At 44.3% G+C, this 26,162-nt stretch overlaps 2 protein-coding genes across 2 annotated transcripts; both read right to left on the reverse strand.

Annotated features, from left to right (window-relative positions):
- Positions 1-2,234: 2,234 nt before the first annotated feature.
- LOC112220862 (FK506-binding protein 5) lies at positions 2,235-14,342 on the reverse strand. The gene is made up of 8 exons (XM_024382775.2): positions 14,056-14,342; positions 12,984-13,169; positions 11,361-11,549; positions 10,513-10,689; positions 10,088-10,229; positions 7,816-8,519; positions 6,560-6,710; positions 2,235-4,296 (listed from the first exon to the last, which is right to left on the reverse strand). Exons 1-8 carry the CDS (start codon positions 14,149-14,151, stop codon positions 3,305-3,307), a joined length of 2,637 nt encoding a protein of 878 aa, XP_024238543.1. The 5' UTR covers positions 14,152-14,342; the 3' UTR covers positions 2,235-3,304.
- Positions 14,343-14,702: 360 nt separating this feature from the next.
- Positions 14,703-25,221, reverse strand: taf7 (TAF7 RNA polymerase II, TATA box binding protein (TBP)-associated factor; the record flags this gene model as incomplete). The annotated part of the gene is given in 13 exon segments (XM_042302847.1): positions 14,703-15,011; positions 15,535-15,581; positions 16,196-16,308; positions 18,966-18,973; positions 19,458-19,551; positions 20,371-20,442; positions 22,007-22,063; positions 22,213-22,333; positions 22,549-22,576; positions 22,578-22,620; positions 22,623-22,661; positions 23,076-23,147; positions 25,173-25,221. Coding segments are annotated over 13 exon segments (801 nt in total), but the record flags the coding sequence as incomplete, so codon positions are not given.
- Between the last annotated feature and the right edge of the window lie 941 nt (positions 25,222-26,162).

Consider the following 26,162-nt stretch of genomic DNA (forward strand, 5'->3'; position numbering starts at 1 on the left):
GAACTCAGTCTGGTGCGAAAAGTGCAAATCAATCCCAGAACAACAGCAAAGTACCTTGTGAACATGCTGGAGGAAACAGGTACAAAAGTATCTATATCCACAGTCAAACACCAAGAACACCATCCCAAATGTGAAACACGGGGTGGCAGCATCATGTTGTGGGGGTGCTTTGCTGCAGGAAGGACTGGTGCACTTTACAAAATAGATGGCATCATGAGGTAGGAAAATTATGTGGATATATTGAAGCAACATCTCAAGACATCAGTCAAGAAGTTAAAGCTTGGTCGCAAATGGGTCTTCCAAATGGACAATGACACCAAGCATACTTCCAAAGTTGTGGCAAAATGGCTTAAGGACAACAAAGTCAAGGTATTGGAGTGGCCATCACAAAGCCCTAAACTCAATCCTATAGACAATTTGTGGGCAGAACTGAAAAGCATGTGCGAGCAAGGAGGCCTACAAACCTGACTCAGTTACACCAGCTCTGTCAGGAGGAATGGGCCAAAATTCACCCAACTTATTGTGGGAAGCTACCTGAAACATTTGACCCAAGTTAAACAATTTAAAGGCAATGCTACCAAATACTAATTGAGTGTATGTAAACTTCTGACCCACTGAGAATGTGATGAAAGAAATAAAAGCTGAAATAAATCACCCACTCTACTATTATTCTGACATTTCACATTCTTAAAATAAAGCGGTGATCCTAACTGACCTAAGAAAGGGAATTTTTACTAGGATTAAATGTCAGGAATTGTGAAAAACTGAGTTTAAATCCATTTGGCTAAGGTGTATTTAAACTCCCGACTTCAACTGTATATACAGCGGCAGGAAAAAGTATGTGAACCCTTTGGAATTGCCTGGATTTCCACATAAATTGGTCATCAAATTTGATCTGATCTTCATCTAAGTCGCAACAATAGACAAACGTTTTATTTGATTTAACTAGTCAGTTAAGAACAAATTCTTATTTTACAATGACGCCCTAGGTATAGTGGGTTAACTGCCTTGTTCAGGGGCAGAACGACAGATTTTTTTATCTTGTCAGCTCAGAGATTCGATCTAGCAACCTTTCGGTTACTGGCCCAACGCTCTAACGACTAGGCTACCTGCCGCACCAGGTAATCTAGTTCTTCTTAACCTCATTGAGATTGAAGAATCCTAGAGTGTCAGCTAAAGACTTACAGAAATCTCTGGAACATTCTAACATCTCTGTTGACGAGTCGACAACACGTAAAACACTAAACAAGAAAGGTGCTCATGGGAGGACACCACGGAAGAAGTTGCTGCTGTTAAAAAAAAAACATTGCTGCACGTCTGAAGTTTGCAAAAGTGCACCTGGATGTTCCACAGCACTACTGGCAAAATATTCTGTGGACAGATGAAACTACAGTTGAGTTGTTAGGAATGGACACACAACACTATATGTGGAGAAAAAAAGGCACAGCACACCAACATCAAAACCTCATCCCCACTGAAGAGTATGTTGGAGGGAGCATCATGGTGTGGGGCTGCTTTGCTGCCTCGGGACCTTGACAGCTTACTGTCAGACAGAAAAATGAATTCCAACGTTTATCAAGACAATTTGCAGGGGAATGTTAGGCTATCTGTCCGCCGATTTAAGCTCAATAGAAGTTGGGTGATGCAACGGGACAATGACCCAAAACACAGAAGTAAACCAACAGAAAAGCTTCAACAGAAGAAAATACGCCTTCTGGAGTGGCCCAGTCAGACTCCTGACCTCAACCCGATTGAGACACTGTGGCATGACCTCAAGAGAGCAGTTCACACCAAACATCACAAGAATATTGCTGAACTTCTGCAGTTTTGTAAAGAGGAATGGTCCAAAATTCCTCCTGACTGTTGTGCAGGTCAGGGTAGCCTAGTGGTTAGAGCGTTGGACTAGTAACCGAAAGGTTGCAAGTTCGAATCCTTGAGCTGACAAGGTACAAATCTGTCGTTCTGCCCCTGAACAGGCAGTTAACCCACTGTTCCTAGGCTGTCATTGCAAATAAGAATTTGTTCTTAACTGACTTGCCTAGTTAAATAAAGAAAAAATAATCTGCAACTATAGAAAATGTTTGGTTGAGGTTATTGCTGCCAAAGGAGGGTCAACCAGTTATTAAAGCGAAGGATTCACATACGTTTCCCACCCTGCACTGTGAATGTTTACACGGTGTGTTGAGTTGTTTATTGTTGTGACCTAGATGAAGATCAGATCAAATTTTGTGACCAATTTATGCAGAAATCCAGGTATTTCCAAAAGGGTTCACATACTTTTTCTTGCCACTGTATATTCATATGGTCTGTAATGCAGCAGAGCTGTAGCTCTTAACTGTGCCCCTCTTACTCAAACTCCCAGAAGCCACTACTGTCTTTGTAGTGGCCCCCTGAAGACTAACCCACCAAAAGCGTTTTTTCTCTGAGGGAGTGTTAATAATGAATTATACTGACCCACACCACGTCTCTCTGTAGTCATGTGATTATCCATCTGAGGCATCTAATGTTCTAAAATAAAATTAGAACCAGTAACTCCCCGTAGCGCGACCGCACGCTGGGGAACTAGTCCCACCATCTTCAGTTGGATTGAAGAGAAGCGCTCTTCTCTGGAGACAGAGCGAGGCAGAGAGTGTTTAGAGAACATGGCCAACGGGTGGTGCACCCTGCTATATATGGTGGGGTCAACCCGTTAACGAGCACGCTCATTTATCCCAACATGCTGCGAGACCTTCCATGTTTGAGTTCTGTGCACTCTGGCATCGTTTACGAGACACAGCGAGGGTTGTTTGGCGCTCTGTAACACGGCAGGGCCATGAATCACCTGAACTCTTACGGGAATCAGAGCTATGACAACATACACTAGCCTATGCTACGACACAGGCAGATGCCTCGCTGCCGAAAAACAAAAACAAAAAAAAACACTCATCATCTCTATTTTAATTTCGATCTGAAGTCAATTTTTTTAAACTAACATTACCACGCCTCATTACGTGATGATTTGTTTGACTAATGTGTCGATGCCATTTATTTCATTGTTTATGTACTGTACTAACATTCCTCCCTATTGCTGTCCTCCCGGTCGGTTTTTAATCTGTATAAAACGTTTGTGAAAGAAATGCCTTTTTAATAACGAGTGGGTTACTGGCTGCTTTCTACTCTTTGTGTACAAAAGGATAAATAAAATTTGTATTTGCTACACAGAACGTCTGCTTGTGTTGGGTGTATGCCTCAAGCGATGATCCTGAATTGAATTATGAGAATCATCACATGATACTTAACGATCATATCAATGCCAGAGCATCCTTCATTTCTTTTTCTTGTGTTTACGCTTGGACTTGAAAGACGGGTTTCCAGTCGAGACCCCAGATTTGGTGTGGCTCGCCCCCTCCGATGAACACAGCTGTTCGTCAGAACTCTTTCCCTCTGATTTACTCCCTTCATTCAATTTGCTTTCCCCTGCCTCTCCTTTGTTAGGTCTGTTGATCTGCGTGTCTAACCCGACTCTCTCCTCAGCTACCTCTGAGAGTACCTCTGTGGCCTGTGGGTTAGGGAGGTCAGCGGTGGCTAATGGACTCCTATTGGTCGATTCGGATTGAATGGCTTTGCTTCTTGTACTCTCATTGGTGCCTTTGTTCCCTGTGCTTCCCTTGGTTACTTCCTGGGTGGCAGTTAAGTGACATTTTCCCTTTTTCACAGCCTTATCCTTCCCTGATCTCTCTGTGGCTACATTATCTCTGCCTTCATTGGTCTGTGCCATATCGGTCTCTTTATCTCCTGCTCTGTTAACTAACCCCGCCTGCCCACCTCTCTCTACCTCTATACTCACTCTTCTTTTCCCACTATCATTCTCCACTCCCCCACTACCTCCCTCTTTCTCAGCAATGGCTGCTTTCTCCGCACTCTCCGCACTCCCCTCCTCTCCTTTTCCCTCTGGTTTCTTCTCTTCTCTCACTCCATCACTACCTCCCTCTTTTACAGTCTTCCCTGCTTCCCCTTCTTTCTGAACACTCCCCTCTACTTTTTTCTCCTCTTGAAACTTCACTGTCTTCTTTACTTTCCTGGCTTTGGTCTTGGTGCCCTCGAGGCCCCACTTTTCCTCTGTAGCTTCCCAGTAGTTCTTCTTGTCGATGATGTGCTTGTTCCGGAGGTTCTCGCCCAGCCTCTTCATCTCCTGATTGACGATGGGCTTGAACCTGGGCTCCAGATGCTCCACCTTCTGGAAGTCATTCCTGGCCTCCTCCTCGTTGCACAGAGCCGAGTGGGCTCTGGCCCGCTGGTACACTGCCTTGAAGTTATCTACAGAGAGATAAAGGGAGGGAGGGAGGGAGGGAGGTAGAGGAGGGAGAGAAACAGGGTACGGTAGAGGAATATATTTGTAGAGGGAAAGAGATGGAAGAGAGACACAGAAAAAAGTAAGGAGGGACATTGAGAGAAGAGAAGAAGCAGGGAGAACAAAAGAGAGAAATGAATTAGAGAGAGGGAGATTAGAAGAGACAGGGAGAGGGAGACAGAGACAGTAAAAGATGTGCAGTCAGACAGTGAGTGAGAGGAGATAGACCAACAAAAAGTGGGTAAGAGAGAAATGGAGAGAACATGAAAAATACAAAGGGAGTGAGAGAAAAAAAGAGAGTTAAGGAGAAGGCTATGATCAGTAGCATATCACATCTAACTCTGCGATAAATAATTCAGGTAAAAAGAAAACAACGAATTTCACTCCTGTTGTGTTAAGAGCACAGTACCAACGAAGAACCACAATAATGGAGAATGATGCAAGTGGGGTTTGAAGCTCCCAGAAAAAAAGGGAGAGCGAAAGATTGAAAAATCAAGTCGGAGAGCAACACAAGGGCGAGGTCCGCATCAAGACAACATTTGTACTACAGATGTCGAGCATTCAAAACAGAGCCCAGCTAGCACATAACGTTCTGAGAACCATATGTTTCTTAAGAGCTCTCCAACTGAGAGTGTGGTTTCTTTGCATAAAACCTTCCCACAACTTTCTGGGATTGGTGCAGGATGGTTATTTTCTTGGTATTTCATTACTTTAACAGCATTTTTCCTAAAAGTTCAAACATGGTTACATTTCATTTCAATTTTGATAATGTTCTAGAAACATTCTCCAACTGGTTTGACATTGGGAATGTTCGCAAATAGTTCCGAGATCATTAAGAAACAACATTCTTCTGTGGGAATTTCAGTACTTCAGCATAATGTTTCCTCAGGGTTCTATTGAAAGTCATGTTCTCAAATTGTTCCAGAATGTTAAGAAACAACATTTTTCTGTGGGAATTTCAGCATAACGTTTCTTATAGGTTACCTCGTGCTTCTATTTAAAGTCATGTTTTCATTGTTCAGAGAACGTTAAAACGTTCCATAAAAACCAAAAGAAAATAGTTGTAACGTTCAGAGAACGTTATAAGAATGTTATTTAAAAACATACACATTCCGTTCTCAGCTTCAACAAAACTCTCCATCCTCTGTCTTGTTAAGTATGTTCAGGTGTGCCCACTAGTTGGCCACACCTGATCTTAATGAGTGCTTGATTCCTTTGAAATGGGGTCTATTTCAATAGATGAAAATGAACAGTAAAACATGGCATTTTAACTCCATCCTGGTGGCGCAGTGGACTAATTCCATGGACAGAGAGCAGAAGATTATAGGTTTGAATCTCACTGATGCCATAATAAGAAATACATTTGTTTACATGATTAATGACTACAGAAATGAATTTCCATGTGTCCTATCTGTGCTTGGAATTCATAAAAGTGAACCCGAAATAAGAGCATTGTTATTAAAAGTCTTATTGAAACATTCAGTGATCATTTTAAGGAAGTTCTTCAAAAACCTCCAAATAACCAATCATTTCTGTTATCAGAGCGTTAATAAAACCTCCCTGGAATACTTTCAAGGAACCAGAGAACATTATCAGAACCTCCCTGCAACCTAAAAATAAACATTCCCAGAACAGGTGAAATATTCACTTCTGATCTCAGAACGTTTAAAAAAAAACGTTCCGTTTTACGGGTCAGGAAACGTAAGGCTTCGTTCCCACAACTTCTGAGGAATCAAATTTGCTAGCTGGGGTAAGTGTATATTTTTTATTTAAAAGATTCTTTCTCACTGATATGAAAGATAAGTTCCGTATGTTTCGAAAACCGTTTCGCATGCAATGATTATTGACGTCTCTAAACTTTTTAAAACAGAGTCTTGATTGTAGTTTACATGGTCCCACCTGTAAGCGGTGCTCTGAGAACCATTGGGATAAGGCAGAATGCCTTGGGTTCTTCGAGAGCAATGGCAGCTGCTTCTCAACCATGATAATAAGATGTAGGGAAGAGATAGAGAGTGGGGTAAAAATGTATAAAGGGGGTGAGGGGGAAGTGAGTGAGCGGGGAAAAAGAGGAGGAGACGGGGGGAAAAAACGAGGAGACGAGGAGACAGGTCCAGGGAGAAGAGAGAGGAAGACCGAGAGAGAGGTGGGGAGAGGTAAGAAACAAAGAGACAAAGGAAGAGAAAGGCAGACAGAGAAAAAGGAAGGTAGTGTGTGTGTGTGAGAAAGTACCTCTGTGTTTCTTGAGCAGCTTGGTGTTGAGCGCCACCACTTCCTGGTAGTCCCTGAGCTCCAGCAGACACTGGCTGAGGTTGAGAGTGATCGGCACACGCACCTTCTCCAGAGAGTCCCAGTCCTCCCTCCTGTCTTTATAGCACAACTCCTGCACAGGGAGATGGGGGGAGAAAGGGGGGTGGGGATAGCCAGAGGGAGTGGAGAAAGGACAGGAAGGGAGAGATCGGGGAAGGGAGAAAGGGGGGTGGGGATAGCCAGAGGGAGTGGAGAAAGGGACAGGAAGGGAGAGATCGGGGAAGGGAGAAAGGGGGTGGGGATAGCCAGAGGGAGTGGAGAAAGGGACAGGAAGGGAGAGATCGGGGAAGGGAGAAAGGGGGTGGGGATAGCCAGAGGGAGTGGAGAAAGGGACAGGAAGGGAGAGATCGGGGAAGGGAGAAAGGGGGGTGGGGATAGCCAGAGGGAGTGGAGAAAGGGACAGGAAGGGAGAGATCGGGGAAGGGAGAAAGGGGGTGGGGATAGCCAGAGGGAGTGGAGAAAGGGACAGGAAGGGAGAGATCGGGGAAGGAGAGGGGGAGAAAGAGAGGAAGGGGGAAAGAGAGCAGTAGATGGAGGGGAGAGAGAGGAATAGGAAGAGACGAAGAGAGATACGTGGAGGAAAGTGGGATAGAGGGGAATAACAAAGAGTAAGAGATGCTTGGGTGAGCGCTGTCACTCTTAAGATCTCCAAGGGTCTCGCTCTGTTATTTTTAGCTCTCCTCTTCGTGTTCCTGTTCTATTCTGCCAGTGTACCTTCAATCCTATAGCCTTGCTCTTCTCTCTTCAGTGGAGTGGCAACGATGCAAAATGAATAGAGCCTGTGAGATGCCAAGAACCAATGGCTCTTATGTAACAGGTTTCATAGAGGAGTCTTCTTGAGGCGCTTGCACACTGCTCAAACAATGACCAACAAACTCCAGCATTCCAAAGTTGGCAGTTGTATGTTCAAAAGATTATCCAACAAATGCCTTCATGTATTGTCATTCTTAGCTATTTCATAACAACGTTTTACTTTCAGCCTGTCATTCCAATAAATAATTATTTTATCTCTGTATTATCAGTGTCTCTGACGTTCAACAGCTGTGACCTCTAGATAAATTAGTTGTTTCACACTAAATGAAGACATAACACCGAATGAACACACCCATGAATGAATGAACATTCCACTATTGGAATGAACACACCATTGAATGAACTGACAATTAATGGACACTAACCTTGTTTTGAATGAAGTCCACGTACTCCAGAGCCTCCTTGAACTTTGTTGTGGCCTCGCTGTGTTTCTGTTCTGTAAGCAGGAAGTTACCCTCCTTTTCCAGGAACATGATGTGTCGTAACTTCTGCTGCCAGTCCATCCCCTCTATCACAGACAGAGCACTCTGATTGGTCTCTGGCTGGGTTTCCGGGGTGCTCTCTGTCCTCTTATTGGCGGTTTCATCCTTCATTGTTGCCTGATTGGCAGTTCTATCCTTCACTTTAGCCTTATCCTTCACTGTAGCAGTAATGGTTGTTCCATCCTTCTCTATAGCCTTTTTCCACCCTGTCTCATTCTGCTTGTCATCCTTGACATCTTTCACTTCCTCTTTGGAAGAGGCTGAGTTATCTTTGCTTTTCTCCTTATCTTTCACCTTGGTCACTGTGCTCTCACCATCCGTCTCTTTCTTGCCCTCTTCATCTTCCTTCTCCTCATCTTCCTCTTTCTTCCCCTCTTTCTCCTCTTGCTCCAGGCAGTTCCAGTATTTCTCCTTCTCCTCCCAGTATTTCTCCTTCAGTCTATCAGCGAGGAACCTCAGCTCTTTGTGCACCAGAGGGGCCAGAGTTATGTCCAGGTTGGCCACCATGTTGAAGTCTCTCTTGGCCTCCTTCTCGTTCCACACTGCAGCATGGGCCTTGGCCCGCTTGTAGTACGCCTTGACACAGTCTGTAGGAGAGAGGGAGGGAGGTGGAAAGGATGGAGAAACAGAGACACAGCGAGAGCGAGAGAGCGATATTCATCAATATTCACGACCATCTTTGAAAGTAAGGCTTCATTAGACTGGATGCACTAGTGTAGTGACACTAACCAACACACAGTAGCTAAGATTTCAATTTTTACTCATCTAGGGCTGTGCATGCTTGAAAAATGACATCTCCAATCACTGTATTATCTTATCAGCGGAGATACCCGCTTAGGGTGAGTGAGTGAGAGTGTAAGAGAAAGAATAATATTTCAATAAAAAACGAGAGGCCCCCTGACTCAGGCCCCCTGTCTCAGAACACGCACACCACCTAATCCTGTTTCTCTGAGGAGCGGAGATGAGTGGGCTGCAGTGACTGGTTTAGATCTCCATTGATGGCTTTCCTCTCCTCCTCTCATTTCCTCTCCATTTCATCCCCACTCCCCTCAATCTTTCATTCTGCCAACATTTCAATTGATTTCTTCATAGCCTCTGGGAATAACCGAGCCGGTGCGCCACGGAGAACCTTCACCGACTCCCTCTCAGAAAGAAGATGTCTCCCAGATGGAAGGAAGGAGGGATGTAGGAGATGCTAATGAAAGGTTGAATGCCAGGTTGGAAGTGATAGAGACGACAAGATAACAATGACAAGAGTAAAGAGGCTCGGGAGAGAGTGAGAAGGGGAAAAGGAGGGGAGAAGAGAGTGTAGAATAGGAGAGGGTGGACGAGGGGTGCCGCTGTCTAAGGCACTGCTTCTCAGTGCAAGAGGCGTCACTGCAGTCCCTGGTTCGAATCCAGGCTGCATCACATCCGGACGTAATTGGGAGCACCATAGGGCGGCGCACAATTGGCTCAGCATCATCCGGGTTTGGCCGTCATTGTAAATAAGAATGTGTTCTTAACGGACTTGCCTAGTTAAATTAAGGTTAAATCAAATAAATAAAAATAGAGGAGAAGAGAAGGACCGACAGGAGAGCAGAGGAAAGGACAGAGAGGAGAGGAGATGCTTTCATCGAATGAGATGAGAGGAAGGCACTAGGCAGCCATCGCTATAAGCAGAAGAACAGAACAGAGAGTGAAGACAAAAACAGCCTATGGACAGTGTCTCAGGGTTCAGTCATAGGGCACTGAGCTACGTGCATGTCAGAATGGCGACTCCTTGAGGATTGTGGAGACACATAGAAGGCAGCACAGCGCTAATCCCTGAATCAAGCAGAAACGTCTTTCAACTGCAGTGCACACCAAAAAGGACTTCAAGACAGGAAGTGAAGGTGTCAGTAATGTTGCTGAAGAAACAGCTGGCTTGTACGTGCAAAAAGGGCTATACAAAGAATATAGGCAGTAAACGTAAAAAGACAGACAAGTATCATTCTACATTTTTTGGGACAATCATCACTGTTGTCCATCATGCTCCAACTCCAACACATGACTCCCATTAAAAAAAAGATTTGCCCAATACGTCATTTTCGGATACAAAACCCAGGATTGCATGACTGTTTGTTTGTATTTATGCCTGCATGTGTGTGTGTATATCTTTATGTGTGTGTGTTACCTTTGTGTTTGTGTATCAGGTCACTGGTATGCTCCAGAACCTCATAGTACTCCTCCAGCTCCAACATGCACTGACAGTAGTTCAACACTAGGGGGGTGATGAGCCTGTCCACGGCTATGTAGTCCTCATCACCTGGCATCTCCTACAGGTGGGAAATTAGTGTCTGTGACCAGCTTCTTTATCATGTTGACATTATCCCTCCCTCCCTCCTCATGTTGTATGTCATGGATGCTCTCCCTCCTTCTCTCTTCATTTCCTTCCCATCACATCCCCCCTCGCTCCCTACACTTATCTTTTCCAATCCCTCCCTCCATGCCCCTTTCTTTCACTCGTCATAACCTTCTCTCCTGTTATTTTCTCTCTATCCCTCCCTCCATCCATCCCGACCATATCCTTACTCGTCTCCCTCCCTCCCTCCCTCTCACCTTGGACAGTACAATCCGGAGTAGCACCACAGCTTCCTGGTACTTCTTGGCAGCCTCTCTGAAGTGTCCCTGTCTGACCAGCGCATTGCCCTGCAGGTGGAGCGAGGGCACTTCCTTCATCTTCTCATCCTTGTCCATTATCCACGACTCCCGCTTGTACGAGAAGGGGTCTCCCACCTGGGGAGATCAGGGGCGACAGGCAGAACAAATGTAAAAAGTAATCCAGGGTCTGGTTCATTTAGACACACTGTTCCAAAATCTTCTGCAACGGAAATTGGACAAGACCTGTTAGTCCCTCCCTGTTTTCTTCTGTTTGGTGCCAACTGAACACAACCCACCTCCACTTGGCTGAGGATCGAATGTGTTGCCTTTGACTCCGCTAGTCCCCCTGGTGGTTAGCGGCTGGTTACATAAACCGTTTCGTTTGTGAATCGAGTGGTTGATGTAGGATGAGCTGTTGTTCGTTGGAGACAGAGAAGGCTGTGTTTGGAGTCGGTTTGTAATGTAACGGGCGGAAATGATTGTCTGGAGGTTTGTTTGTGGGCGCCGAGATGTGTTTGTTTGGACAGATGTGTGTGAGTGACAGAGGTGTGTTGCTGTTCACATTGGGAGATGTGTTCATAAACTGAGGGGTGTGTACTTCTAATGGACTAGGTGTATAACCACTGGTGCATGTGTATTCCCTCTGTGCCAATTTAACATGTGTGTTGTGTGTGTGTAGCGCATTTAACCCCTCTCCTCCTCCTGCAACTCCTCCCCAGATCTTTAATGTAAATGTCACTGTCAACTTACCAGATCAATGAAGGGTTAATAACTAAAATGATGACGATATTGTAACAGATTGTTACCTGAATGAGCTCCATGATGAAGATCAGTGCCTGAGGTGTCCTCATCAGTTCATCCAGCTCAGGCCAGCCAGTAGTGTTGTAGTGGAACATGTTCCCCATGCCACACGTGTGCCTCTGGCCCTCTAGGGGGTCCTTGCCCTGGGCAATCAGCCTCATCCCCTTGGACACGATAGGGTACAAGCCTGTGTGCTGAGATGGGAAAAAACACCACTATGACTCAAATAGAGTCAGAGGGACAAACCAACGTGGCCTCAGAGCATTTCATATTATTCTGTATGCAAATCCGAGACACTCTAGTAAGATGTGTTATACTGTATTCATACTGTATGGTATGTGTTAATTTGTGGATGTCCATCGTCCATCTTGTATGATATGTTAGGAATTGCAATTAGTACAATATGTTAGGAATTTGCAAAACAGATGATATGTCACGAATTCCAATTTGCTCTAATTATTAGAATCGGGTGTGCTAGATTAGGGTTGGAGCAAAACCTACAGGACGGCAGCTCTACGGGAACAGAGTTGAGGAGCCCTGCTCTAAGGGTTAGGTTAGGGGAAGGGTTAGTTAAAAGGGTTAAGGTTAAGGGAAGGGTTAATTAAAAGGGTTAAGGTTAGGGGAAGGGTTAGTTAAAAGGGTTAAGGTTAGGGGAAGGGTTAGTTAAAAGGGTTAAGGTTAGGGGAAGGGTTAGTTAAAAGGGTTAAGGTTAGGGGAAGGGTTAGTTAAAAGGGTTAAGGTTAGGGGAAGGGTTAGTTAAAAGGGTTAAGGTTAGGGGAAGGGTTAATTAAAAGGGTTAAGGTTAGGGGAAGGGTTAGTTAAAAGGGTTAAGGTTAGGGGAAGGGTTCGTTAAAAGGGTTAAGGTTAGGGAAAGGGTTCGTTAAAAGGGTTAAGGTTAGGGGAAGGGTTAGCTAACATGCTAGGTAGTTTCAAAGTTGCTAAAACGCTGAAGTTTTCTGTGATGATTCAAACACACAACCTTCGGGTTGCTAAATGTTGCGTTGTACTCCCACCCCTCCACCACGACCAACCACCCTTCTTTCATTTTTGCTTTAGGTAACCATCTATCTTACGTAACCATACCAAACGTAACATACAGTATCATACTAATTTGAGTGTCCCGGATTTACGTTTTTTATGTTATGTCTAGTCTATGAGACACAAACACACACACACACACACAACTCCATTGTGACACAAATGGAGTCCATTTGAGAAACAAACACGCACAATATCGATGTGACTAAAATAGACTCCGAGGTACTTTTTCACCTCACCCCTGCTGGTTGCTGAACTAGCGGCCCTAAACTAACGAATCACAAGCACCATTTGACTTGCAAATGTTTGCTACTCTTTGCTTTTCCCAGAAGGAGAAATAGAAAAATTGTTGCAGACAAAAAGATTTCTGTTTTAGTTTTTAATTGTGTACGTAGGAGGCCACCAGAGGTAGGTTCATCTTTAGAAGTATGAGGAGAGCAAAGCTTCCTCCGCCACCTCAGTGAACACTAATTACCAGACAATTTGGGGTCCCTGGATCTCCTGACTCTCGCCTCTTTTTCGCATCGGGAGGTGAAGATGTCTGTGTGTGTTTATTTGTGTGTGTGTGTTTAATTGGTCCCTGGACTCACAACAGCATCGCACCAGAACTCAGCCACCTCTCCGATCCTCATGGAAGTCAGCAGAGTCTCCCACACCTCCATCTTGAACATCTTCCCCACAAAGATCTCCATTGGCACTTTGGCTTTGGCTTTACGACTGTCGTCAATCACCGTGCGCTCAAAGTTGTCCAACAGCGTCTGGAAGTGGAACACCAGCTTGGATGGAGATGAGGGAAGGGAGGGATATAGAAAGAGTGGGGATTAACTGAGGTCATACGTTCCAGAGCTTTCCATTGTCAACACACACACACGTACGCACTTGCACCTACACATATAGTGTCATTTGGAGTGTGTTTGTGTGTTGGGGGGTGTCTGGACTCTGGCTGACCCTCTGCTCCACTCTGTGTGTGTTTGGGATGCTATGGCCCTAACCTTCTTTTGCTCTCGTTAACTGGAGTTATTTGTTTGAGGCTTGCGACAGAATGGGAGCAACACAGAACACAGCTGTTGAATGGGCCAGATATTCATGTCATTTTCCAGGAAAATGTTAGTCATCGTAGGACTCCAGGCCTGGGGCCTTATGGCTGGACATGATCAGGCGATGTGTGTGTGTGTGTGTGTGTGTGTGTGTGTGTGTGTGTGTGTGTAGTTAGGAGACGTCATCAGCACCACAAAGCCTATGCATGAACACACTGATCCGTGACTGTTCAATCCCCACAGATGGCAATACGCCGTGTAGCAATTGTGTTGACCCAATGTTAGAGGGGTGTTACACCCAGATACAGAATACTTTACTCCCTCGCCGGAATTATTCTAATCGAGGTGGGCAGAGAGATACTCTAAAAATGTACACCTCTGTAAAGTATTAATTGCTACACAACGCTAATTATACATTGCATAATTTCCTCCACACATTAAACCCTAGGCATATTTAGAGTTCAGCGGTTACTGAAAAGGCAACCTGTTCCCTATATAGGAGACTACTTTTGAACCACAGCCCTACACAGGCCCTGGTCAAAAGACTTGCCCTATATAAGAAATAGGATGCAATCACAGACGCAAACGGACGCACACGGTTATGTCTGTGGGCGTTATGTCTTACCTTGGTCCCCGGTGGAAAGTGGGGCATTGGGCCATTCCCACCGGCCAGAATCTTCTTCTTGACTCCTGGGTAGTTCAGCAGGTACGTCTCCTCCATTTTAGCTCCCAAACGTACTTTTCTCTAAACTGTGGCTAGGTAAAAAGGTGTGGTTTAAACCCTGGGGCTACACTGCAGGGGGACGAAGCGGCAGTGTGTGAAGTTAGACTCTCTCCCCTGCTCTCCCTAATTAGTCTAGTGAGGAGGGAGTGTGTTGGCGTCCTGAGGCAGCCCGGTGCAGTCCTCCTGCTCTCTGACAGATTGCTAGATTACCAGGGTTTGAAGATGGCCACTTTAATCTGGGCATGCTAATCCTCCCCACCCCCAAAATCCTCAGAATAATCCCCTGTAAGAAGTTGAAGAGGTGGGTGACCAGAGGAACATGTGAGGGCGAGGCAGAGAGAGATCACTGTGGAAGAAGATCTTTCTAGAAGGTAGGAAGGTAATCCTCAAGGACGTGGGAGACCATTGTCTACTCAACAGGGGTTGATGACTAACTACTCTGCCTCTGTAATTGGTATGGTCAGACTCAGTGGTTTCCATTGCTAGGTCAAATGAGGTGAGACAGTGTTGATCCGTCACTAGGAAATGTCAAACACAAACGATTCAATGGCTTAACAAAGAGTTTATTTACAGAGATCTACCAACCTATTAAATAAAATAGGAAGAATACAAAAACAGGAAACACGAGTCCTCCAACAAGTCCATGATGTCTGGAGGCAAAAGGGAAAATATATAATGGAATGAAACTGTATGTAAAGGAGGAGTGCTCTTTCAGTGGTGGCAGATGCTTCTTCTCTATTCCCCAGCCGGTCTCACAGCACCCATTTGACGCTTGGCTGCCCCCTGGTGGTCACTTGGGTCACTTCTCGATCAGTGAGTCCAGCTGCTCCTGAAGCGAGGCCAGCTGTTGGAGCAGAGATTGGGAGGGTTGATTGATGCCTAATGCCCGGGTGTAATTAGTAGGCTAAGTGGATAATGATTAACACGTCTTCCAACATTATTCCTTTTCCATTCATTTGTCAATACAAACAGCAAAACAAGCTGATGTGAAGACAGAGACGGGACTTGAATACTGATCATTGGATTGGTGTTAAGAGTTCTTGACAATTCCAATTAAGATCGATTTAGATTGAGTCAAAGAATTGACTTAGAAATAAAGAAAACCCTCGCCATTGGATGTTCAGTTGCTAGGTGAAGACAATGGCAGTTCAATAAAGTGCTTCTTATATAAAAAAATTTAAAAAGTGTTTTGGTGTGCTTGTTTGTCTATTCAATTCAAGCATTTAATTGCACTGTAACGTAGCGACAGTATACTTTCCTCTTTGCATTCCTTTATGGTAAATTCTGCTTAATACCAAATGAAATGATCAATATACATATAAATTGATGCGGTTTTAAATGCACCTTCCCGTCTTGCTCAGCCAATCTTACCTGCTCCATCGCTCCTCCTGATGAATGATTTAATTGAGCAGAGCCTGATAGCAGTTCTGCTAAATAAGAGCAGAGTATAGTCTGTCTCAGCATTAGACAGTTCCCTTAGCTTGTTTTGATGTTTGAAATTGGAGCCTGCCGTTGCGCGTAGTGAGCGTATCGTTCACCTGACAGAAAGGCTATTTGGAATGTCAGTCAGATTCCCGTGACCTTTTCCTGTGGCTGGGATAATAATGGTGAAAGATAGAGAAATCAGCCAGGCGAGGCCAGCCGAGCAGAGAGCTGAAAAGTCTTGGTAAAACAAGCCAAGGCTGCCTGTGTCTCACACGTTTTTAAATCTGCCCCGAAGAGCTGTTGGCGGAACTATGAATTTTTATGGGTTTTTTCCCTGTGAGGAACGCACAAAGGGCTGATGGCAGAAATGTAATATTTATGCCTTCTAAAAAAATTACATCTTCAAGTTGCCCTGCGGTCGGAGTTTGGGAAGTTTGACACGTAGTAGTTTAGAGTGGTTATATTCCACATAAATACTTCTCCCTCCGAGGTTGTGTGTGCGCATTTGAGTGAAAGAGTACAAGACTTCTTTTTGAAGGCCTATATGAAATCAGTCTGTGGTCATCTCACTGCTATATGACTCAAATGTCATGTAAAAGTAGTGTCTATAGCTCACTTTCAGCACCTGGTTCTCCACCTTCATGATGAGGTCCTCCTGTTGTTTCTTGCTGGCGCCCATCTCCTTCAGCTTGGCCTTCACACCGTCTACCTGCACCTGGTACTCCATCACTACAGGAGGAGGCACAGAAGAACCATTTACAGCGTCAGGTTTCCTCAAAACACACAGGTTTCACAATAGCTCAATGGAACCGAGTTCATTCCTCATCTCCACTCTTAAAATCTACATTTAGTGAAAGCAATAAGCTGGACACGTGTCATTTTGATCCTCTTTAAGATGCGTATGAAGCAGGGAAAGGAAGCATTAGAAGGTGACAACTTGTATGGAGATTCAACCCACTGACTCTTCCACACACAGCAGCACCAAGACACGGCCATTTGCTACACGCCAACTGAAATTGAATAAAACCAACAAGGGCCTCTGATTTGCACAAATCAGAACACATGCTTCCTTCTTCCATCAAAACCTGTGGCAATCAGGTAGTTTGCCTCCAGGAATCAGCAGTATAAACAATACCAAAGCATACTCCCCCGCACCTGAGGGATGGGGCTGGAGAAATGTAACCACGCTCTAATTCATAGAGCTATGGATGCAAGGACTGACCATCCATGTTATCAACATGAACATGTTTTAAAGCTACATAGTGTTTGTTTACATTTACTTTGTTTACAACGCTTGGAGTAAAACAAACTTATATTTTGGGTCCCAGTGGGGTATGACAGTGATATTCTTCAAGAATACAGCGCCTTCAGAAAGAATTCAGACCCCTTACATTTTGTTACGTTACAGCCTTATACTAAAATTGATTAAATCGTTGCCCTTTCTCCCATTCTTCTCTGCAGATCCTCTCAAGCTCTGTCAGGTTGGATGGGGAGCGTTGCTGCACAGTTATTTTCTGGTCTCTCCAGAGATGTTTGATCGGGTTCAAGTCCGAGCTCTAGCTGAGCCACTCAAGAACATTCAGAGACTTGTCCCAAAGCCACTCCTGCGTTGTCTTGGCTGTGTGCTTAGGATCGCTGTCCTGTTGGAAGGTGAACCTTCGGCCCAGTCTAAGGTCCTGAGCAGGTTCTCTGTACTTTGCTCCATTCATCTTTGCCTCGATCCCGACTAGTCTCCCAGTCCCTGCCGCTGAAAATCATCCCCACAGCATGATGCTGCCACCACCATACTTCACGTAGGGATGGTGCCAGCTTTCCTCCAGATGTGGAGTCTGGCATTCAGGCCAAAGAGTTCAATCTTGGTTTCATCAGACCAGAAAATCTTGTTTATAGTGGTCTAAGAGTCTTTAGGTCGCTTTCTGCAAACTCCAAGTGGGCTGTCATGTACCTTTTACTGAGGAATAGCTTCCGTCTGGCCACTCTACCATAAAGGCCTGATTGGTGGAGCGCTGCAGAGATGGTTGTCCTTCTGGAAGGTTCTCCCATCTCCACAGAGGATCTCTAGAGCTCTGTCAGTCAGAGTGACCATCAGGTTCTTGGTAACCTCCCTGACCAAGGCCTTTCTCCCTGATTGCTCAGTTTAATACATTTGAAAAAATGTCTAAAAACCTGTTTTCATTTTGTCATTATGGGGTATTGTGTGTAGATTGCTGAGTTTTTTAATTTTTTAGTAAGGCAGTAATATAACAAATTGTGGAAAAAGTCAAGGGGTCTGAATACTTCACAAAGGCACTGTATATCCAGCTATAGTCCAATTGAAAGTGAATCCAACACCAGAACCAGGCTGAGGTTAATGTTAGCTCTCCGTTCTCTGGCCCACATTGGCTCTCATTAGTAAGGAGATGGCCTGAAAACACATTACATGGAATCCGTTGAATTCAATCAAAGAGTATTGATTTAAAAGAAAACGTGCTACAGATGTCATGGGCTCCTTAAAGGCACTAGTTTCACAGGCATGTGTGTGGACAGCCACAGCCAGACTTTGACCCATTAAAAGAGGCAGCCCTACAACAGATTAATGGAAAGCTGCAGGACTGGGATGCAGCTTTAGCTGTGTGACGGACAGCTCCATGTGAGCCAGTGAAGGTGCACCGAGCTGACAGAGAGCTAGCCCAGCTGTGACTGAACCAGGCTGCAGGAGGAGAGAGAGAGAGAGAGAGAGAGAGAGAGAGAGAGAGCACCTGTCAGTCTTCTGAGTGGGGAGAAAACTGGAGATGAAGGGATGGAGACGTCCGTCTGACCTAGAAAACTCAGTCTTACTCTAACTTAAGCTCATTTGTGTAGGGTTGGGTACTGCCGTCCTCATAGAGTGGTTAATGTGATTTGATGTCCGATCTTTTTGTCGGTCCTCAGGCGGTGCTTCTGTTCTGAAATTACGCCCACATATCAGCCCCCACCCCTACCCATCCTCTTCTCACGTTGGCTGCTATTCCAATAACGGAGACAGATCATTCTGATACGTTGATACCAATTACAAGACAATCACTCTCCTGTTAGAATAGATATGAAAATGTTATTGCCAAGGAACATTTTGTTGCCAAAATGGAGACAGGATGCCAACGTCTGAATATGTACGACTGCAATCCCCTTTCCATCTGTTTAAATTAGATTTTTTTATGTTTTCAGTGTTCTTACGACTCTCCACCAACAAAACACAGTCTTCCCTGTAGGACAGTTATGGACCCACTAGGGCCTACTGTACTGTGCTGGGAGTGGGACAGTGTAAGGCTATGTGACATACCGTTAGTTCCAACTTCTGTATGGGTGTTGTTTGGGGAAAACGGTTGTTACAGTCTAATTCTTTATAAATGCTTAAGTACTATACTTACTGTACGTACTAGAGTGGAAAAACACTTGTTTAACTTAGGCTGCGAGAACTGATTAGAACCTGGTCTTGTTTGACAATGCTTTAAAGAAGTGGAGCCAAGTCCCGCCATCTCTCGTGTAACCTTGCCTCCCGTTAGGTGAGGCAAGCAGTTCTTTGTGCAGAGGTATATAATGACTGTGAATCGGTAACCTTTGAGTTCCTCTCCGGGTTTATCCTGTGTGATCTCCCTTGCAATTGCTTGAATAAACTCTTATTAACTGGATAATGAGCTCTGCCTGATCCTTGGAACGAGTTTTCCTCAACAGTGGGGTGGCTCTCAGGTGGTGGGAGAGTGGAACGTGTTATGGCTCTCATTTCAAACATCAGCCACATATTGAATACATGTATTGCGTTAACTGTGAGCCACTCTGTATGGAACCAAAGTATCTGCTATATGACAATATCAAAGTATTATGTGAGAGGAGCTTGTTGTGCCCACTTCCATGGTGCTTACCAGAGGAGCCATGCCCCATCTGCTGAGTCCAGGTTGACCAGACAGCCTTTGTTGTCTGCCTCCTTGGTCTCATCCTCAGCTATCACCTCCCAGCCTGAACACCAGGTTAGGGAAACATTGGACACCAAACACTACCTCACTGCTTTCATTAAGTTATGTGATGTTCGAACTATTACAAACATACTGGCTTCAATATGGGCCAACAATGATATATTAAAGTTCCAGAGTCCACTTAAATCAACACTCAGGGAGCTGTTGATGCTGTACCCCTGGGGTAGGCAACCCTGGTCCTGGAGTGCCGCAGGCACTTCATGTCTTTGATTTAACCAACCTTGAAGACCAGGTGTCTTCAATTTAGATGACCAATGAACTGATCAATTAGCTCAGTTGGTCAGGTGTGGTGCCTAGTTGGAACAAAATCCTGCGGCATGCCAGGAACAGGGTTGCCTACCCCTTTGGTACCATGTTCTGTGCTCTTATTCTGTCCTGCTGCTTTATTGTTTCATTACAGTGCTAACACGAGAAGGTGTTGGTGCAGGTGACATTAAGACATTAGCAGGAGTCAGTTCGGGTGAGGCCCAGCAGAGCAGAGTGTAGACTCCCATTGGCCTCTCCTTAACAGCTACAGGCTGTTGTGTTTCACTTACGGTGTACGCCTTAGGCACGTGCCAAACTCATTCTACGGCGGGCCGAGCGTCTGTGGGTTTTTGCTCCACCCTTGTACTCGATTGATGAATTAAGGTCACTAATGAGTAAAGAACTCCCCTCACGTGGTTGTCTAGCTCTTAATTGAAAGAAAAAAAGAAAAACCCGGAGACACTACACCCTCTATGGAATGAGTTTGACAGCCCTGATCCAAGGGACGGGTTTATATATGTGCTTGTTTGCCCCAGTGCGTGAGATAAAAGGACACGGACACTAACGGCCTCTGCGTCAGTGCTTAGCAATCTCTTTACCTTCTCCACGTCGGGAGACTCGATGTACTGCAGAGGAAATCAGATTACATTTACTTCTGGCCTCTAGACTACTGCACACCGCCTCGGCACACAACACTACTGCACACACATACACACAAACACACTGCCCTCAGAGCGAACATCTGGCACATTTTGAATAAAACAGGGAGCCAAATCGATATGGCCCTGCACCTTAAAGATGATTTATTCAAAAGACAAAGTAGGAATCCTTTCTCTCATTCGCTCGGATCAAAGCGTAGTTAGATTGCTTTTATGCATATCTTTGGGGCAAATGAAGATAGGCCTTTATTTACATTGAAGAAGAATATAAACTCAACATGTAGAGTGTTGGTTCCATGTTTCATGAGCTGAAGTAAAAGATCCCAGAAATGTTTCATATACACAAACAGCCTATTTCGCTCAGATGTTGTACACAAATCTTAACATCCCTGTTAGTGAGCGTTTCTCCTTTGCAAAGATAATCCATCCATCCGACAAGTATGGCATATCAAGAAGCTGATTAAACAGCATGATCATTACACAGGTGTACCTTGTGCTGGGGGCAATAAAAGGCCACTAAAATGTGCAGTTGTCACAACACAATGCCACAGATGTCTCAAGTTGAGGGAACGTGCAATTGGCATGCTGACTGTAGGAATGTCCACCAGACCTGTTGCCAGAGAATTGAATGTTAATTTCTCTTCCATAAGCCACCTCCAAGACTATTTGGCAGTACGTCCAACCAGCCTCACAACCGCAGACCACGTGTATGGCGTCATGTAGGAAAGTGGGTTGCTTTTGTCAACGGTGTGAACAGAATGCCCCATGGTGGCAGTGGGGTTATGGTATGGGCAGGCATAAGCTATGGATAATAAATACAATTGCATTTTATCGATGGCAATTTGAATGCACAGAGGTACTGTATCGAGATCCTGAGGCCCATTGTTGTGCCATTCATCTGCTGCCATCACCTCACGTTTCAGCATGATAATGCACAACCCCATGTCCGAAGGATCTGTACACAATTCCTAGATGCTGAAAATGTTCCAGTTCTTCCATGGTCTTCATACTCAGACATGTCACCCATTGAACATGTTTGGGATGCTCTGGATCGACAGCGTGTTCCAGTTCCCACCAATATCCATCAACTTCGCCATTGAAGAAGAGTGGGACAACATTCCACAGACAGCCTGATCAACACTACGTGAAGGAGACGTGTCATGCTGCATGAGGCAAATGGTGGTCACACCAGATACTGACTGGTTTTCCGATCCACGGCCCTACTTTTCGTTTTAAGGTACCTGTGACCAACAGATGCATATCTGTATTCCCAGTCATGTGAAATCCATAGATTTAATTTGACTGATTTCCTTATATGAACTGTAACTCTGTCAAATCTTTAAAAATGTTGCATGTTGTGTTTATACTTTTGTTCAGTATATATGTAAATCGTAGTTTACTTCCGCTGCTGTTGCTATTTTTATGTCGTTTGAATAAAGGGCCTGGGACGAGATCTCGGCATCATCTTAAGAAAATATTCACGAGAAGAAGGGAAAGAGCGCTTAAGAGGAAACGAATGTCAGTAGCTCTCTTTTTTTTTTTATATCTTCTTGAATCTTCTCTTCCTTGTGTTCTTCAGAGGACAGGTGGGAGACCAAAACATTATGATTTAAAGTTCACAGCTCAATCAAAAAGCAAACTTCTAGACCTGCTGAGGCTTGAGGTTAAGTCTCGGCAGCCGGGCTACAAAGTGCTACACTCAGCAAATTTCAATACAGAGGGGATATAGTTCTACTTACTGCCATGGTTCCACACAAAGCTCTTGACCTCGTCTTTGACCTTCTTCTTCTTGGGGTCTACAGTACCAGTGGGCTCCTCCAGGGGAGGGTAGAGGTCTCCGTCCAAAGTGCACACCAGCATCTGCCGCACACAGAACAGGGTCAATGAATATCAGTTCATTATAGACCTTTTTAGAATGCTCGAAAAGTCAACACAAAAAAACGATAATATGCGAGGTCATTATCAATACAGAATAGAACAAGGCGGCCTGAGTCATAGAGCAGACACTGCCGCTGTTGACAACTGGTCTATACACAATCCTACTCACTTCTATGAGCGCATCCTTCCTGTCCAACCTGACAGATGTCAGCAGTCTTCTAGAAGGACCGTTTTCAGAGACTCCAGGATGCAGGACAGATCCACCAGTAGGGGATGCGATCCCTTCTCACGTTGCCATGGTGACCATTAACTGGAGAGGGAGCAGCATGTCATTTCACACTTATGTCATAAGCCTATGCCTATTGATATTATACTATAAATGCATATGCTATATGTCCTACATGCCCGGTAAGGAATGGACATTCTCTGATGTGATGCTGGGAGATTTAATTGAATAACCTCATATGGACCAAAATGTTCAAATAGGCTTTAGGGTTAAACAAGGTTCTTCCTACTTTACTTTCAAATGGCTTAATCAGCATGATTAATGAGGCCACTTTACAGTATCCTTGATTTGAATTATGCAAATGACAAAGCCTAACTTTCTACATTAAAGTGTGGTAATGGTGTGAGTGAACAGTTAGGACAACAAGGTACACTTGAACTAGCAACACATGACGGCTCAATACATATTAGACCATAGATGAGTTGAATAGAGTTTGACCTACCAGTCTGTCTTTGAGGTTCATGCTGCTAGATTGGGTAATCCGTTTTATCGTTGAGGCATATTCTTTTGTCAGAGATAATGCAAATTAGAAAATACATCCATTACCGACTTGGTTCCTGGCATGGCAAGGGTTAGGTTAGATAAAGAGGTTAGGTTAGCGAAAATGCAAAAAATGTTGACGTTAATTTGACAAAAACTAGATCCCGCCTAGCTCTCAACCTCTAGGCGGCATTACGCTTTTACAGTTCTCAGCCATTAGCTTCGCCCATGACTGCCTTATGTCAACTACAATCCCGACGCTGCGTTTTGACATTTAGAATCTGTAATAATCATCACTTGCGCTATGATTAAGAAACATATGGGCTTTATCTTTCTTCAGCGATAAAGAGTCGTTAAAAAAAAAAAAAAGATACACTACATGACCAAAAGTATTTGGACACCTGCTCGTCGAAAATCATGTGCATTAATATGGAGTTGTTCCCCCCTTTGCTGCTATAACAGCCTCCAATCTTATGGGAAGGCTTTTCACCATATGTTGGAACATTGCTGCGGAGACTTGCTTCCATTCAGCCACAATAGCATTAGTGAGGTTGGGAGATTAGGCTTGGTTTACAGTCAGCTCCAATTCATCGCAAAGGTGTTCCATGGGGTTGAAGTCAGGTTTCTGTGCAGGCCAGTCATGGTCTTCCACACCAATCTCTATAAGGCATTTCTGTATGGACTTTGATTTGTGCACAGGGACATTGTCATGCTGAAACAGGAAAGGGCCTTCCCCAAACTGTTCCAACAAAGTTGGAAGTGCTTAATCATCTAGAATGTCATTGTATGCTGTAGCCAGCACAAATATTTTCCTTCACTGGAACTAAGGGGCATGGAAAACAGCCCCAAACCATTATTCCTCCTCCACCAAACTTTACAGTTGGCACTATGCATTGGGGCAGGAAGCGTTCTTCTGGCATCCGCCAAACCCAGATTCGTCCGTAGGACAGCCAGATGGTGAAGCGTGATTCATCACTCCAGAGAAAGCTTTAGCAGGGCAGAAATTTGATCAACTGACTTGTTGGAAAGGTGGCATGCTATGACGGTACTACAGGAGGTTGGTGGCACCTTAATTTAGGAGGACGGCTCGTGGTAATGACTGGAATGGTAACAAATACATCAAACACGAGGTTTCCAGGTGTTTGATGCCATTCTATTTGCGCCGTTCAGGCTATTATTATGAGCCGTTCTCTCCTCAGCAGCCTCCTGTGGACAGTGCCACATTGAACGTCACTGAGCACTTCAGTAAGGCCATTCTACTGCCAATGTTAGGCTATGGAGATTGCCTGACTGTGTGCTCAATTTTATACACCTGTCAGCAACAGGTGTGGCTAAAATAGTAAAATCCACTCATTTGAAGGGGTGTCCACATACTTTTGTACATATAGTGTACACTTATTGTAGCAGTTTTGTATAGATTATACAGGTATGGGTGCCTTCATCTGACAAAACTACACTTCCCGAGTTACGCTTACGCTGTTTGGAGCATGCTATACAGATAATTATCACAGGTGGTTGCCTCTTGTCTACAGTCTGTTTTCCATAAACAGGAGCTGTAACATGGAGATATGGCCCTGTGGGAACACTAACTCTATCAAGGTGTGTATTAATTTAACCTTTTTTTTTCATGATTTCTCGCTGATATGAAAGCTATGGTCCGTAACGCAAGCGATGCATGTTAATGTTCAGACTGAGGATCAGGGATCTTATTAACAAAACTCCCCTCCCGCAGAAGACGCCTTCATGATCAAGGGCTAGATCCCTTCTAGCCATGACACAGGTTAGGAGAATTAGTTTAAGGTTAGGAAAAGAGTTTGCTTAAATGCTCTCCTAACCTCTTATGAAAAGTCATTCCTGTCCTCGAGTACTCCCAACTGCACACATTTTCGTTGTAGCCCAGGTCAAACATGCCTGGTTCTACTCATTGAGGGCCTGATGATTAGGTGATAAATTGAATCAGGTGTGTTTGTCCAAAACTACAATAAAAATGTGTACTGTTGGGGGAACATGAAGACCAAAGTTGTGAATCACTGCTGTACTCCATCCTTATTGTGGGCAGCCGCAGGACAAAATGACTCTCCAGCTCATGTTGTGCTTCATCGTGTGTTTTTTTTTAAACTGACCTTCCCCACTGCAAATTAGTGCATAATAACAGATTAATATTAATCTTTAATGGTAGCTATCTATAATTAACAAAAATATAAACGCAACATGTACATTGTCAGTTTCATGGGCTGAAATAAAATCTCCCAGAAATGTTTCATATGCACAAAGCTTATTGCTCTCACATTTTGTGCACAAATTTGTTTACATCCCAGTTAGTGAGTTTTTCTCCTTTGCCTAAATATTCCATCCACCTAACAGGTGTGGCGTCTCGAGAACACAGATGCACCTTATGCTAGGGACCAGAAAAGGCCACTAATATGTGCCATTTTGTCCAACAACACAAAGCCACAGATGTGTCTGTTATAAAGCCCCTTTGTGGGGAAAAACTCATATTGTTTGGCTGGGCCTGGCTCCCCACCAATGGCTGTGCCCCTGCCCAGTTGTGAAATCCATAGATTAGGGCCTAATGAATTTATTTCATTTGACTGATGTCAAAATATGAACTGTAACTAAGTAAAATCTTTGAAATTAATATAAAATTAATATATAATATAATTAATATATTTTTCAGTGTAGTTAACTGGCTAGTTACTGGAGCTGTCTGACAATTTCTAGTAACTTTAACTGATTCATTTAGCTTCACCGAAGACAAACTTCTAATATTCTATGTTAACAAAACATACATTTTATTTTGGAGGTACATTGTTTGTATTTTTGTTCTGCATGGTGACTACTTTGAAATGAAAAATAAGAGCCTTATCGATTCACACATAGACTGATGCACACAGCAAACCGGAAAAGTCTTATTTAATTAGGTCTTACCTAAAATTCAAACGGCACATTCCGCCACCTACTGGCCGGAATGGGAGCAGGACGGCTGAACATCCCAAACCGACCCCTAGCCCCTTTCTTACGTACTTTAGTGAATCAGAAATATAT

Source organism: Oncorhynchus tshawytscha, linkage group LG21 (assembly GCF_018296145.1).
Source record: "Oncorhynchus tshawytscha isolate Ot180627B linkage group LG21, Otsh_v2.0, whole genome shotgun sequence".
In the NCBI taxonomy this organism is placed as follows: Eukaryota; Metazoa; Chordata; class Actinopteri; order Salmoniformes; family Salmonidae; genus Oncorhynchus; species Oncorhynchus tshawytscha.